The sequence below is a fragment of the Solanum lycopersicum genome, chromosome 6 (assembly GCF_036512215.1).
Source record: "Solanum lycopersicum chromosome 6, SLM_r2.1".
In the NCBI taxonomy this organism is placed as follows: Eukaryota; Viridiplantae; Streptophyta; class Magnoliopsida; order Solanales; family Solanaceae; genus Solanum; species Solanum lycopersicum.
The window spans coordinates 2,882,957-2,898,483 of record NC_090805.1 but is presented as its reverse complement, the minus strand read 5'-3'; the positions used below and the strand labels follow the sequence as shown (position 1 = coordinate 2,898,483).

The following is a 15,527-nucleotide window of genomic DNA, read 5'->3' as shown; positions in this document are numbered from 1 at the left end:
ATTACCAATTATAGTTATATTTTGCTATAATGGGTTGACTTCGAGTTTGTATATGTATAATTCACAAAATATACAAATACATATGTTTAATATACAATTATGTAACATATATACATATACAATTTACCTCTCTCTCACTCTCTGCCCTCTCTCCTCCCTCTCGCGAGATCGCTTGCCATGTATACTAATACATATGTATAATATAGAATTATCTAACCGATATACATATAGAATTCACCTTTCTCCCACTCTTCCCCCCCCCCCCCCCCCCCTCTCTCTCGCCTCTCTCCTCTTTCTCTCCCAGTCTTGCTCGCCTCTCTCCTCCATATAACATGTAACTACAAACTGTAAATATCAAACTATAGTTTATGGATATAATTAGTCTATTTTTAAGTAGTTATATGTGAAAGTTTCTAAAATTTTAAGCTAGATAAAAACGGAGAATTACAACAAATTGACAGTTGACATAAAATTAATTAATTTATAATGAGTCCTTAAATACATAATACATTAACAACGATAAATTTAAGATTTAAAATTTACGAGTTTCAAAATTCAAAGTCATTTCAAACTACTAATTTGTGTATACTCCTCTAATTCTGTCTTAATTTTTAATAATTGTATCTTAATTTATGCGTATGTTCTACGCATAACTTTGGACCTTTTATGAACTAAGCATATATTAAAATCAAGATATGCAACTACAACTTGACTATGATAATTAAGTACTAGTGATAATGCTAGTGGTAGGAGTGCGATGTTAACAAAAATTTTAAAATGGTATATGAATTTTTATTTTAACTAAAAGGGTAAAAATTGCTAGAAGAGCAGCGATTTGGCTTGGCGAAAAAAGTAAAATCGCTGCAATAGCAACAATTTACAAAATTTGATTTTTTTCTTAAAAAATTTTTTTTAATAATTTTTAAATAAATCGCTGTCTAAGCAGCGATTTCTTTAATTTTTTTAAATTTTTTATTTGAATTTTTTTAAAAAAAAAAAGAGAGAGAGAAATTAAGAGCAAATCGTCTCCAAAAATTTTTAATATTTTTTTAAATTATTTTTTTTAAAAAAATTATTTTAAAACTTTGAAAATAAAATTTTAATTTTTTTTAGAAATTTTAATTTTAATTTGTTTTACTTACTTGTTCCAAAATAAATTAATAATTTTTTAAAATAAGTAGTAACAAAATATTTTTAAAAAAATGATTAAAAAAAATTAGAGATGAATCGCTGCACTTGCAGCGATTTGCTCTTAATTTATCTTCTTCTTTTTTTTAATTTCAAATAAAAAATTAAAAAAAAAAGTTAAAAAAATTGCTGCTTAGGCAGCCATTAATTAAAAAATTATTTTAAAAAAATTATTTTGGAAATCGCTTAAAAAAAATTTTAAAAAAAATCAAATTTTACTTTTTTCGACGAACGATATCACTGCTCTTCTAGTGATTTTGCCCTTTTGGTTAAAATAAAAATTTATATACCGTTTTAAAATTTTTGTTAACATTTTATACCCTTTAAGCTCCAGACTATTACTTTCTAGCAGTAGTACTTAAAATATTAATGTTAAGACTTTTAATTCCACAAATTAGACCTCAAGTAAAGATAACAAAAGGCTAGTTGCACTATTTTACTTGGTTTAATTAAATAAGGATTATGAAAATAAAAATAAAGCAAATTTTGAAGGAAAAAAAAAAAGGTAATTTGCTGCATAAAGCATCTTATATTAGTATATTTGGAAAAGAATCATTACAATAAAATTTTATTTATATGCTTATTAGATTAATCAGTTATTCTCGAAAAGACCTATCAAACAAAAGAACTATAAATTAGAACAACTAATAGCATAAGAAAAGTCTGTATACGTAAATCGTTCGTTATGTCTAATCGAGCACATTTTGAATGAATAACATAACTATACATATGAAATATATTTTAAGATTCTTCTAAAAGTGCAATCAATGTAGAAAAATTCAATGCATTTGAATATGGTTGGGCCATCTAGTGCATTACTAGTGGAAGTAGTTGTTATAGCCATGGCCATAAATGTAGTGATTATAAAAAGGAAAATTTAGCTAGCTAGTCAAAAAAATTAACTTATTTAGTGGTAATATCCATAGATTAATAATATTACTAAATATGTCAAAAATGTCATAATTTTAAAAATAAATAATTATTCTGATATTATTAATATTTTCTCTCTCATTATTTACACCTTCTTTTCTCTCTCATATATTACACATTTTCCTTAAGCTTATTAATTTCTCTCTCTTTTCTTAAGCTTATTAATTTCTCTCTCTTATTTTCTTCCTAATCAAATCCCCAGATTTCTCTCTCTTTTCTTATTCTTCTTTTCAATTTCTCTATCTAACATTCTTCCAAATCAATTTCACAGATTTTCGATTCAATATATTAATATTTTCTATTATTCTCATTTAATTTCGTTGCAAAATTTGATATGAAGATTAACATTGATTTGAGTATTATTTTTTTTTAGATTCCTTATTTATTTACTTACTGATTTTAGTATTTTTTTAATTTTTTAAATTTTGTTGTTGTTCTTAAAACATTTTTTAGGATTTGAGACTACATAATTCTCTCTTCAATGGACGTTTTCAAGAGAGAAACTAGAGGTATTGGACAAAATAATCAAAGTTCTTCCGATTTTTTATCATTTAATTTTTTTTCACTCAAGAATTAAACAACAATATAGGTTTCGCTTCTAAATCTAAGGAGGATATACGACGGGGAAAATGCCTGAATCTGTCGATGTGCAAAATCCCACACAAATTTTTTTCACTCAAGAATTAAACAACAATATAGATTTCGCTTCTAAATCTAAGGAGGATATACGACGGGAAAAAATGCCTGAATCTGTCGATGTGCAAAATCCCACACAAATTAATAACCATGAAGTTGAAGAAGACCAATTTGTTGGAGAAGAGTTTTTTTTTCGCATGTTCTGTGTCTTGCATGTTTAATTTAATTTGTCTAGCAATTTTTAAGATTCAAAAAAATTCATGTTACAATGCGTTTGGAAGTATATATGAAATTTTTATTATGTTATAGTTAGTATTTATTTTTGTATTTTATATATTTATTGTATTTTGTGTTCTATTTTTTTTTTGTGTTAGTTATGTCAATGTAACACATTATATGAGTTTGATTGTGTATATTCATAGTTTTGATGTTTTTTGTATTCATAAATTTGGAAGTGTATATTGAAATTTGTTGTTGTTTTAGTCAGTATGTATTTTTGTATTTCATTGTTTTATTGTATTTTGTATCCATAGTTTTGGAATCGTATTTCATTTATTTAATTTAATTTGTATTCTGTTTTTTCTGATAGTTATGTCAATGTACCACAGTTAGTATTTATTTTTGTATTTCATAGTTTTATTATTTTTTGTATTCATAAATTTGGAAGTATATATTGAATTTTAATACTGTTTTAGTCAGTATATATTTTTACAATTAATAGTTGTATTCATTCAAAAATTATGTTGCATTGTTTCTGAATTTGACATTTTTTTTAATTTGTATTTATTCTAAAGGTATGTCAACTAGTTATGTATTTTATTTAAGAATGAGTACACCAAATATTCAATTATTTCTTTTCAATTTTATATTTCATTCACTTTTTCATCATACTAATTTTTTGTATTTTATATATTATTATACAAAATTCAAAATAAAAACTAGAATAAATAGAAATACAAATAAAATACATATTGAAATGAATACATACAAGAATTTCGAAGAATAAAATAACTATATAGGGAAAGAATATATAAAAATGCAAATACATTTCTTAAATGACTATATAGATAAATTTGGCATATTTATTGGAATGAATATAAATTATAAAAAAACTATAATAAATATAAATAGAATATATTTTGGAAGGAATAAAATTTTAAAAAGGTAAAAATTTTGGAGAGAAAAAAAATTAAATTTTATTTGAAAATGTAACTGATGAGAAAATTAAGGATGCTTACCTTTTTTTGAAATATTCTCTCCCTTAATTTTATCCCTTTTGTTATTAAATAAATATATTCTTTAAATAAAAACAAATAATAAAAACATTAATAAGATACATAACAAACTAAAATATGACATTTTTACTAAATATTGAAAGTGTTGCTAATGAGCCTTTTTAAATGCTAAAATATTGACATTTTGAAAAATTTCCCCTATAAAAAATACAAAATGGAAGATTCACTTTATGTTATTGGCATTATATACAATGAGTTCAATACTTAAAATTTCAACCAACAATAGATTTTGAACTCTTGTCATTTTAAAAGTTAGACAAGTCCAATACTATAAACTCTCACATCTACATTATACTACACCAATTCATAGGTTCTTCTTTGATGACATGATCCATCGTTAGAGATCGATTCGACTCGTAGCCAACATAAGGAGAAGAGTTGTAGTAGGTTGAACCATAATAAGGTTGATCAAACATGGCTCCTCCTCTAGTAGGATAGTAAGAAGTTGGCTCATTCAATGCATGATTGTAGCCATAAGGTCCATCTAGTGAATTAGAGTTATTGTTATAACCATGGCCAACATTATAGTGTCCATGTTGATTTCTTGGAGTATTAACAATAGAAGGATGCTTCAATTTCACATTTATTAATTCTGCATGTTGACCTGACTTTAACAATGCTAATAACAACCTATTTGGATCCACCTCTCCACAAACATTTGCTATTCCTTTTTCTGCATCTATTGTCAATGCATACACTCCTGTACGGAATCGAATTCAGAATCAAGAGTCAGATAACATAAAATATATTTGTTCTGATAAGTAAATACTTAGTTAGTTATGCGTGAATAAAAAGCTACACATATCATGACAAGTATATATATACATGCACCTCGGAACGGATTAACTTTAATTTTTTTTATGTTAAACGAAGAATTTAAGTTATATACCTCGTACGGAGTGCAACACTTCCATCATCTTCATTTTGCAGGATTCACAATGGATGTTCACTTTCAAATTGCAACTCTACAATAAACAAATAAACAATTGAACTGAGTTCGATCAAATTTTTAAAATCTGCTTATATTTTAAAATATTTCGTAAAATAAATTTTTGAAACGGAACATTATATGGAGAAAAAAAATAGAAAGGTTTTTTCTCTTACCACGTCTGCAATGGGCTCCATTGAAATTAATTATTGGTGTCTAAACAACTGGTTTAAAAAATTAAAATAAAAAATCAGTATGAGCAGAGAAGATATATTACATGCAACTAATATTCAATATTATGTAATAATGTAAAATGTTTTTACAATTAGTTCACCACTAAAAAAAAGACGAAGTAAGAGTAAATACAAGTCCAATAAAATTCAGTAGCTTCGATCAAATCCATTGAATATGTACAAATCATTAGCAATCAAAAATTCAAAAGCAATTTCAAACTTATAAGTTTTAATTTTTGACTCCGTATCTGCACGAGAATGAAGGAATATCCGAACATAGGTTGAGAAAACTAACCTTAGAATATAATGAAATTGCAAAATGGAAGATATTACGATTAAGAGGAGTGATAATAAGGGGCTTTTAATAATGAGATTATGCAAATGGTGTATATAATTTCCAAGATTTTATTTATGGCTAAAAATGGAAAAATGAAGATTTGTTCCCTTTGAAATTGTTTTGAGAATGGAAACTAATAAATGTAGAGATTAAAAGAAGAAATCAAATATCTTATCAATATACATTTAAGTATATTAATTTTCAAATTTGTTACTTGAACAATATTATGACAAGGGGAACAAAAATGTCGCACTAAATCCAACGTAAAATTATGATCATTTACACCAAACAATATAAAGAACTTTATCTTATAAGATTATTTTTCAAAAAATTAAGGGAAAATAGTCAAGTACCCCCTCAAACTATGTCCTCAAACTATGTCCGAAATCCCAAAGACACACTTATACTATAGTAAGGTCCTATTACCCTCCTGAACTTATTTTATATGTAATTTTCTATCCCTTTTCAGCCTATGTGGCACTAGTTCGGAAAAAAAAAGTCAACCATCGTTGAGCCCACAAGATAGTGCCACGTAAGCTAAAAAGGGATAAAAAATTATTAATAAAATAAGTTCAGGGAGGTAATAGGACCTTAGTATAGTATAAGTGTGTCTCTGAGATTTCGGGCATAGGTTGAGGGGGTACTTGAGCATTATCCCAAAAATTAACTATAAATATCAGCCTATAATGAGTTTAACGATTTAATTTACCATATTGAAAAAGAATCCTAAGTTGTGTATTATTTGTGTATAATACACTATTAGCATGTTTGATATGATAACGTAAAGATCCTTTATATTATCAATATACATCACTGATAAATTAATCGAAGTGCACGTACACAAATGATAAGGTTGAAGATGATACTATCAAGAATGAAAGAAGTATTAAAATCATCAACACTAATTCATCTCATCATATATAACAACACCTTCAATAACACAAGCAAATAAACTCCTTCAAGAAATTAGAGTGGAGTTTCAAATAAATGCAAAGAACATATATTATTAGTAATACCATAAAAAATGAACAAGACTTGGATTTCTTTTGACACTTTCATGAAAAAAATATTTGCATCAGCACTTATCAAGTCTTGTATTTTCCACAATGAACAAATTAAAGTCTTTTCTATCATCAACCTGCCTAGAGAGAACCATAGTGAACCTAAAATCACCTAAATCATGAAGCCTCAGTTTATTACTTTTGAAACAACGCCCGCGCCAACTGTTCTACCACCTTCTCGCAAAGCAAATCTTTGTCCTGCAAATTTTTACATAAAATGGCATCGAAACAATTATATCCGTTCTAGTTCTACGATAAATAAAAACACATAAACTGAGTATCATGTCTAAGATATAAATTCACTTGACTGGATAACAGCCTGCATGATAGTGAAAGCCTATTGCATTCTTTCCAAATGCAAAGAACATATATAATAGGTGATTTCTTTCCATCTTGTCCAAGCCTAGGTGGACAAATTACCCGGTACATACACTGGCAATAAGTAGCAAGTACTCCGTGGAATTGGTTGAGAAGTGTACAAGCCCACAGTTATAAAAAAATATATATATTTGGATTTACTAGCCAAAAGAATCTCTTTCCTGATCTAATCATCACAAGTGCATCAAAGAAATTTCATGACTGATCAAAGTTATTCGATAATCAAATTCATCAGCCCCATTGAGTTATCTTGCATAGTAATAGGCCAGTGAGATGGTATCATGTTAATCAAGATGTAATAGCAGCATTATGGGGCACAAGGTGTGTGACGGCCATGAATATAATTAATTTGAGAATAAGATCGACTATCACATCAGTAGTGAGACCGTGACAATCCGTAAAAGCAAATTCCTAGTAAAAGTGACACCACCATCAGCCACCCGAAGTGAGGTGATTTGTAAAATTTATCTTCTGCCACTAGAACGAACAGTAATTCTTTAATGATAATGAACATTTTGAATATAATATTGTCCATCTTCAAGGGAGTAAAATAAGAATCAGAAATTTTTACAAGAATATTGCTTCCATATAAAACCAAAAGCCTGAATAATTTACTCACCTGCATCAAGGGGAACCGGAGACATCAGCTCAAAAGTAGCAGTAACATTATCCCCAGGCATAACCATCTTGACATTTTCAGGCAACTCCACTTTGCCAGTGATGTCAGCAGTCCTCATGTAAAATTGAGGCATATAATTTGAGAAGAAGGCAGTGTGACGACCACCTTCATCCTTTGTAAGTACATATATCTCTGCTTCAAATTTCTTGCATGTTTTCACACTTCCAGGCTTTGCAATCACCTACAATACAAAAGGCCTATAAATGTTTGCAACATATGTATGTAAAAGAAATCTATTTTCTTAAGATTCCAGACTCCGATCTCATCATGAATAACAGTACATGCTTGATACAATCACAAGAGAATAGAATTAGATTGCTCCTATTTCCTGTAAATAAGGTGGAAAATCGAACCACTCTTTCTAGGCTGATGATAGAGGGTGCACCTAACATTGCTAAAAGGACCTGATTCATAATTGCTTGTATTAAATTTCAGACAATAGGGATACAACATGAATAGAACAATAGTAGCGGAAGCAATAAATTTAAAAATAAAGATGAAGACAGGTAAAAAGTTCTATGAAGGAAGTCACAGCAGCTACAAACTGGCCAAAAAGATGTCCAATAGTTGTAGCAAAATTTCAAACGTACCATTCCTCGCGTAATGTCATCTCGTTTCAAGCCACGAAGAAGAAGGCCAACATTATCACCAGCCTAATTAAGAATTTTGAGGGGGGGGGGGGGGGGGCAATGATCAGTTAATGCAGTAAGAAATTATTACAAAAGTGATTAAGATTAGGTTAGATTTTTACTTGTCCATGATCCAAGATCTTCTTGAACATTTCAACACCAGTAACTGTAGATTTTAAAGTGCCCTATAAAAGAAAATTGATATTAGGAGCATGTGTTACAAAGAGCAGAATTACATACTTTTATCAAGTACCAGATATTTAACAAAGGAATCAGAGCTATTAAAACTTCAAAGCCAGCTAAGATTGTCATTTGGATCAAGCATCTTAATCATCAGAAAAATATATGAACTCAGGCTTCAGCCAAAGTTTATGAATAGAACAAGTCATCAAAACCTGAAAATTATAGTAACCATCTAACCCTTTGCTTTTACTTTTAACAGATAGGATTATCAAGAATTCTATCCAGTAGCCCATAACACCAATAAGATAAAGCAAAAGTCACTTGCTTATTAATCAGGTGATGACAATCATGTTATTGTTGTCCTCGACTGTTTCGACTGAAACAGGGAGAACAAAAAGATATAATTCAGATAACTGGCCCTGGGAAATAATAGTCAAATTATGAAATAACAATTGCCTCCCCAAATAAAGAATAAAAATTAAAGGATTACATGTTACCTGCATCAGTCCTAAAATCTCCACATCTTCTCCAACTTTTATGGTTCCTTGTTCAACACGCCCAGTAGCAACAGTTCCACGTCCCTACGAAACATAAAGAGGAAATAATCAACAAAAGGAAAAACTAATAAGGAATACCACAGAATCAAGCAACTAAGAAGCATTGATTTGCTATTTCGATACAAGTAGACATTTTTCCTTCGTTTTGCAGCAAAGGATTTGTTAGACTTTAAAAACATAAAAATAAGAAAAAGTTAGAACGTGAAAGTGAAGTTGAATTTTAAAAGACAGTTCAGAAAAAGAACTCTTGAAACCACAAAGTTAAAGAACATCTAAATACCTGAATTGAAAATACATCTTCTATTGGCATTAGGAATGGTTTATCAAGCTGACGCACTGGATCAGGGATATATTCATCTACAGCCTCCATCAACTTCAGAATAGCTTTTTTCCCAATTTCTTCATTTGTACTCTGTAATGCAGAAAGAGCTGAACCACGAACGATAGGGATGTCATCCCCAGGAAATTTGTAGAAACTAAGCAGCTCTGCAAACAGGAAAGCTCTTGGAAGGAAATTTAGAAAAGATATTATCGCAGTTACCAAGACTTCAAAGTGCAACAAAATTCACACGTGTCCGAAAAAGCTGGTTACCTCGGAGTTCCATTTCAACAAGTTCCAGGAGTTCTGGATCATCAACAGCATCAACCTTGTTCAGAAAGCACACAAGTGATGGTACACCTACCTGTAAAATGTAGGCACAGGTAAAATTAGAATCACAACATAAAGCTTTCAGGTAGTTTACTAGTCTATCCACAAACTGACACATATCCACCTGGCGTGCAAGCAGAATATGCTCCTTTGTTTGTGGCATGGGTCCATCAGGGGCAGATACGACTAGAATACCACCATCCATTTGGGCAGCTCCAGTAATCATATTCTGTGGAAAAAGAATTTATGAGGAAGTGGACAAAATGGGAGTTTGTATTAGGGAAAAAGAGAAACTATTATCTTGTACTGGAAATGAAGTTTTTGACATTGACAAGCATAAAGTATAATACCAGACAAATTTATCTAAAGAGGTAGCTCAAACTTCAGATACATTACTAGCTGACATGCTTTAACTATCACATACTGTTCCAAAAGACGCGTAGTAACTTTTTTAAAAATGGTAAGGTTGTATAAATGAAGCACACAGATTGTGCCAAAAATTACATACAATTAGTTTCTTTACAATTACTGATGGAAGCTGAGTAAATCTGCCATCCTATAAACTGCATTAACATCTTCTCGTTGATACCAACCCACCTCTCAAAGACGTACTTTAGAAGAAAATATCGACAAAAGAATACAGAGTCGGATTCTGGACAAACAACTGCTGCAGCAGTTGTCTAGCAGTTATCTGGCAGTTTAGTGTCAGTCTTATCCTTTTTATCTTATCCTTTTATGTTCTCTCTATATATGTCATTAGGATTAGTTATTGGTAGGATGTAAGTAAGAATCAAAAGTACTATTTTCTGGAGTCTTGTCCACACCATACGGACAACTTTATTTGTATAGTTGTCTTTAAGGCACTTGCACAAACTATTTTCAGTAAATCTACTTACTTTGTTCTATTTTGTCGGATCTCTACTTCTGGTTACTATCACTCGTCTACATCAAAAAACACAAAAGGAAATACATTTGTATTTTAGAGTGTAAATATTATCATATTTGCTTTCAGCACACCTTCGCTTCCTCTCCTTCCAAATCACCCACCAAACACCCTCAGAGATTGTCTCCCATATCTTCCTCTTGCACTTCACTGTGCCCTTGCCAGTCCAGCATTGTAGCAGTTGTTTAATGGTTCTTGACATAACCCAACTGAGCTAGAAAAGATTAACGAACATGGTTTCATAGCAAAGCTGTAGTGCAAAATTAAGTGATAAATTTCATCTTCGCTCTTTTCACACAGCAGGCATCCACTGCGAAGAGTCATCTCTCATTCTCTCTCCATTGTAATTGTGTTGAGTGAGCACATCCTCAACCTCAAAAACATGTTACTTTTAGCTTCTTAAGAAACAGACTGATTCCATTTTTTGACTAATGACTGCTTTTGGGGGATATGGTAAATCCCACATCTCCAAGAACCCCTCTTCCCAGGATCCAACAATGGATTTCCCTTTTATTAAAAAAGGATTTCTCCTTTTTCTCTTAGTAACTCGAACTCTTGATCATATAGATAAGAATGGAGGGTGTCTCCTACTAGATCGCCCCTCTTCTTGACTAAGGACTAATTAAGCAATAAGCACACCATTATGTTTTGAACAGCAAAAGCTTTCAACTTGTACTTCTCATATACTTCCAAAACATATAAGTTTTATCTTAAAAGACTCAAACATCACAAAAATTTGTTTTGAAGGTTGGTCAAAGCAATACCTAGAAACAAATAGATAATTGCCTTTGAAATCTAAAAACTATGTTGCTCGGACTCTTCAAAAATGTCGACGGGTGTGTTGAATCCTCCAAAAATAGTGTATTTTTGAAGGATTCGACACGGGTGAGGCAACATTTTTGGAGTCCGAGCAACTTGGCTGCAAACTAAGAATAACATGCCACATTTAGACTGTAACTGTAACTGTTTATACAAAGTAAGCTCCATGTATGTGCTCTAATGTTAAATCACATCAAACCAAACATTTTCTATCAAATATGAAACTATAGTGAAAAGCCTACCAGCAAAGGGTCTATCATAAAACAACCTCTCTACCCCACAAAGGTAGGAGTGAAGTCTGCGTACATCCTACCCTCCCCAAACCCCACTAACAGGATTACGTAGGTTTGTTGTTGTTATTTTAAAAGCAATATCAAAATATTAGTTAATACATTTTATCTTATAATAGTAAAGAATGTAACACTACCTCGATTGTGCAAGAACATATAAGAAGGGTTTACCCTATGCTCTACAGCTAGTGCCCAGGAAGGGAGTCAGCAACAACGAAAGGTGCTTCTAAAAATAGGAATTTGAACAAAGAAAATCTAAATATTATACCTTTTATACTAATTTTCTACAGCAGATAGAGAAAAAGATCACTTTCAATGTATTAACAGATTGGAATCTCTGAGTGTTATCTTTCTGCTCAAACCTTACAACTCAAATCTTGGGGAACCATTTAATGATATTGTTATAGGCCATATAATCCCCTAAAAAGAAAACGGCCCCGTGATACAGAATTAACTGCATACATAACAACAACAAAAACATACCCAGTGTAATCCCACAAGTGGGGACTAAATTAACTGCATACACATTTTTTTCAAGCTTTAATAAGCTTGACCTTAAGCATTCCCTAGGTAGCCGTTAATAAGTATTCCCCATGTAATAAGGACTTTCTTCAATAAGAACCAAAAGAGCCTATGTAATAGGCACTTAAAGTCATAAAGTACAATGAATGAGATGATAGCATCAAAATAGGTAGGTTATGCATCTTACTTTAACATAATCTGCGTGCCCAGGGCAATCAACATGAGCATAGTGTCTTTTAGCAGTCTCATACTCCACATGGGCCTATGAAGCATCAGTTCCATTGTTAAAAAAAATTAAAAAAGAGGGAGTAAAGACAAATGGTGTTGCATACCCACCGTAGCGATAGTAATTCCTCTCTTTTTCTCTTCAGGGGCTTTATCGATTTCATCAAAAGCAACAGCCTTTGCTTTTCCTTCTTCTGCTAGAACCTAGACAATGCACAGGTTTTTCTTGTGTCACGTCTTGATTAGATAACTGAATGAGGTCACAACGGAGGAAAACAAAATAACAAATACCAAAACTAACCAACCTTACCTTTGTAATTGCAGCTGTGAGAGTAGTCTTTCCATGATCAACATGGCCGATAGTTCCCACGTTAACATGAGGTTTTCTGCAGGAACCCAAAAGATGTTATTAGATGAGAACAAAAATTGGATGGTGAAATTTTCAGTTCAACATTTCCAACTTAGCATAGTCGACTGAGGACAGAAATATGTTCCAATGTAGAGCACAATAGATATCACGGATTCATATAGATAACCGCTGCTACTTCAGGAGTGATTCATAATTTGTTAATTGTTTGCTTGACGTGGTTTCTCCTTGATATTTATCTTTCCATCCGACCAGTGAAGAGAAACCCGAAAACCTCCATATTTCAGGAACAATATATTCGGCTCTATTCGAATTTCATTTCATTCTAACAAAACAAATTTTTCCTAAGACGTTCTTTATAAATGTAATCTGCACAGAAGTATGAAATATTAAACGTACGTTCGACTGAAAGTAGCCACGGATCTTCACCATGTGTTAGGAAGTGTGAGAGTCTAATTTGCATTTCAGCTTTTCATTAAGTGAGAACTGGATGGAGAACAAGCAAATTATTAAAATGTGTGCTTGCATACTCTAATGAATCAATCAACTACACCACAATCCGAAGCTAGCTCACCAATCATCTATATACATTCTGCTCTATTTTGAACTTCATTTTATCCTAACACAACATAGTTTTGCCTTCAAAAAGTGCTTATATTATAATTGTGTATCATTACAAGTTAAATCTCCAAACAATTTTTTAAAATATCAATCTAAGTTTCTGGTGAAGGTAGCCATGGATCTACACCGTGTGTTAGGAAGTGTGAGTTGCATTTAGCTTTTCATTAAGTGAGAACTGAATGAATCAACAAGAAACTTACTAAAATGAATGCTCCCATACTCTAATCAATCAACTACTCCTCTATTCAAAAGCTAGCCAAGGTTGAGCACATCAACCATTTGTATACATTCTGTTTTATTTGAACTTCATTTTCTTCTAACACAACATAGCTATGCCTTCAAAAAGCGGTTTTTATAAATGCCTATCATTACAAATCTCAAAACAATAAAAATAATGTCTTACCTGGATCAATGAGCAAATCATTCAAATGAGTGCTCAGATACACTGATCAATCAACAACTAAACCTCAATCCAAATCTAAACAAAGCTCGGATATCAATCACTAACACCACATAATTCCATTTCAATCTAATACAACACAGCTTTGTAGAAAGGCGTTTTTTTTATAAATGCCTGTCATAACAAATCTCTAAACAAGAAAAATATCATCTTACCTCGATCAACAAACAAATTATTAAAATGAGTGCTCGCGTACCCTCATCAATCAATCAACTACACCTCAACTAACACAACATGTTGCCTTTAAGAACCCGATTTTCGTAATTCGGATCATTACACTGATATAAAAATCTCTAAAAAAATAAAAATTTCAATCTTACGTTCGAGTGAAGGTAGCCATGGATCTCCACCATGGATGGTTACAAAATGCAGGAGCTTCATTTGCATTTATGGTTTCGGAGAGTGAGAATTGAGCTGGCACCGATCCTCTACAGCATGAAAAGTATAATTGAGGTGAAACTGCAAGCAATCGCTTTGAATTTGAGCTTCTAAAAGCAATTGACGCCATTGAAGAAGACGCAGAGCTGAGAAAAAAAATGAAAAAATGGGTAGTGGAAATGTTTCGGATTTTACAAGGGTTTAGGGTTTAAGCGAGAGGAAAACGACGACGTACTGGATTAGGTGACTTCTCAAATGGATATTACGGGTCGGATTTAGCCGTTTCGTCGAACCTCTACAATAAGATTTGAATGATTCGACGTATGTAATTAGATCTGAATTTGGTTGTATTCACGTTTAAAGATTAGGTTGAATTCATCACTTAATACATTAAATAGATTTTGTTCATTTTAAACATCTCAAATAGGGGTTTGTTATGTCATTTTAACATCTTTTTGTTAATCAGAAAAAATTAAAATTACAAAATGTGTGTAACACACTTGCGGATGACATGCCATGACGACAAATTAAAAGTTGATGTGGTATTTGAATGTAAAATAATAATTTTAAAATAAATTATTCAAACAACTCTACAACCATTTTCTTGATTCTTCTTTCAATTTTTTTTAAAAAAAATTATTAGATTTTAAATTTTTTTTATTTGATTTTGAAAATTATATAGGATGTTCTTCTAACTTTTTTGACAAAAAAAAATGTGTCTTGTTTTAAAAATCTTTTAAAATTAGTGTGATGACTTTTAAAAAATTTATTCTTATAAATATTTTCAAAATTAGTGGATCATTTTCTTTTATTGTGAATTTTCATGAGGAGGGGGGAGGGGGGAATAAGTGGTAGAGCTAAAAAGTGAAGAAGAAGAAGGAAAAAAATTCAAAAAAATCTAAAAAAAATTCCTCACGCACTCAAAATGGGTGTAACACACACAATATGTCAAGTCAGCAAAAAGTGTCAAAATGACAAAGCGGGACTCAAAATGAGGTGTCTAAAATAAACAAAATCTAATTGAGACGTCTAAGTGAAAATTGATGACAACTTTAGGGGCTACCAATGAGTTTAGGCTAAAGATTAAGGTATGATTTTAGTGGTTACTAACGTGAGTTGAATACTACAAGATTTCGGGTTGTACCTAATGTATGTTGCTAGTTAGAAGTGGAAAGTGCCATGTGAAATTCATCAAAGGACGAGATATATATCCCAAACA

The 15,527-nt window shown here is 31.2% G+C and overlaps 2 protein-coding genes across 2 annotated transcripts; both read right to left on the bottom strand.

Annotated features, from left to right (window-relative positions):
- Positions 1-4,204: 4,204 nt before the first annotated feature.
- LOC104647782 (heavy metal-associated isoprenylated plant protein 32-like) lies at positions 4,205-5,305 on the bottom strand. The gene is made up of 3 exons (XM_010323540.4): positions 5,154-5,305; positions 4,939-5,014; positions 4,205-4,749 (listed from the first exon to the last, which is right to left on the bottom strand). The coding sequence occupies exons 1-3, from the start codon at positions 5,172-5,174 to the stop codon at positions 4,334-4,336; spliced, it is 513 nt and encodes a 170-aa protein (XP_010321842.2). The 5' UTR covers positions 5,175-5,305; the 3' UTR covers positions 4,205-4,333.
- A 1,226-nt stretch (positions 5,306-6,531) lies between these two features.
- On the bottom strand, positions 6,532-14,673 carry LOC101255201 (elongation factor Tu, mitochondrial). The gene is made up of 12 exons (XM_004240484.5): positions 14,251-14,673; positions 12,793-12,868; positions 12,594-12,686; positions 12,445-12,519; positions 9,808-9,912; positions 9,627-9,717; positions 9,315-9,520; positions 8,975-9,058; positions 8,417-8,479; positions 8,256-8,318; positions 7,606-7,846; positions 6,532-6,806 (listed from the first exon to the last, which is right to left on the bottom strand). Exons 1-12 carry the CDS (start codon positions 14,436-14,438, stop codon positions 6,736-6,738), a joined length of 1,356 nt encoding a protein of 451 aa, XP_004240532.2. The 5' UTR covers positions 14,439-14,673; the 3' UTR covers positions 6,532-6,735.
- Between the last annotated feature and the right edge of the window lie 854 nt (positions 14,674-15,527).

Bases quoted from the DNA above. Each gene is read 5' to 3' on its own strand.
- LOC104647782 (XM_010323540.4), bottom strand. From the start codon at position 5,174: ATGGAGCCCATTGCAGACGTG. The intron at 5,015-5,153 runs GTAAGAGAAAAA...TGTTTATTGTAG, and splicing joins TGGAGCCCATTGCAGACGTG to AGTTGCAATTTGAAAGTGAA. The intron at 4,750-4,938 runs GTATATAACTTA...GATTCCGTACAG, and splicing joins AGTGTTGCACTCCGTACGAG to GAGTGTATGCATTGACAATA.
- LOC101255201 (XM_004240484.5), bottom strand. From the start codon at position 14,438: ATGGCGTCAATTGCTTTTAGAAGCTCAAATTCAAAGCGATTGCTTGCA. The intron at 12,520-12,593 runs GTGGGTATGCAA...GATGCTTCATAG, and splicing joins GAGGAATTACTATCGCTACG to GCCCATGTGGAGTATGAGAC. The intron at 9,718-9,807 runs GTGGATATGTGT...TACATTTTACAG, and splicing joins ATATTCTGCTTGCACGCCAG to GTAGGTGTACCATCACTTGT.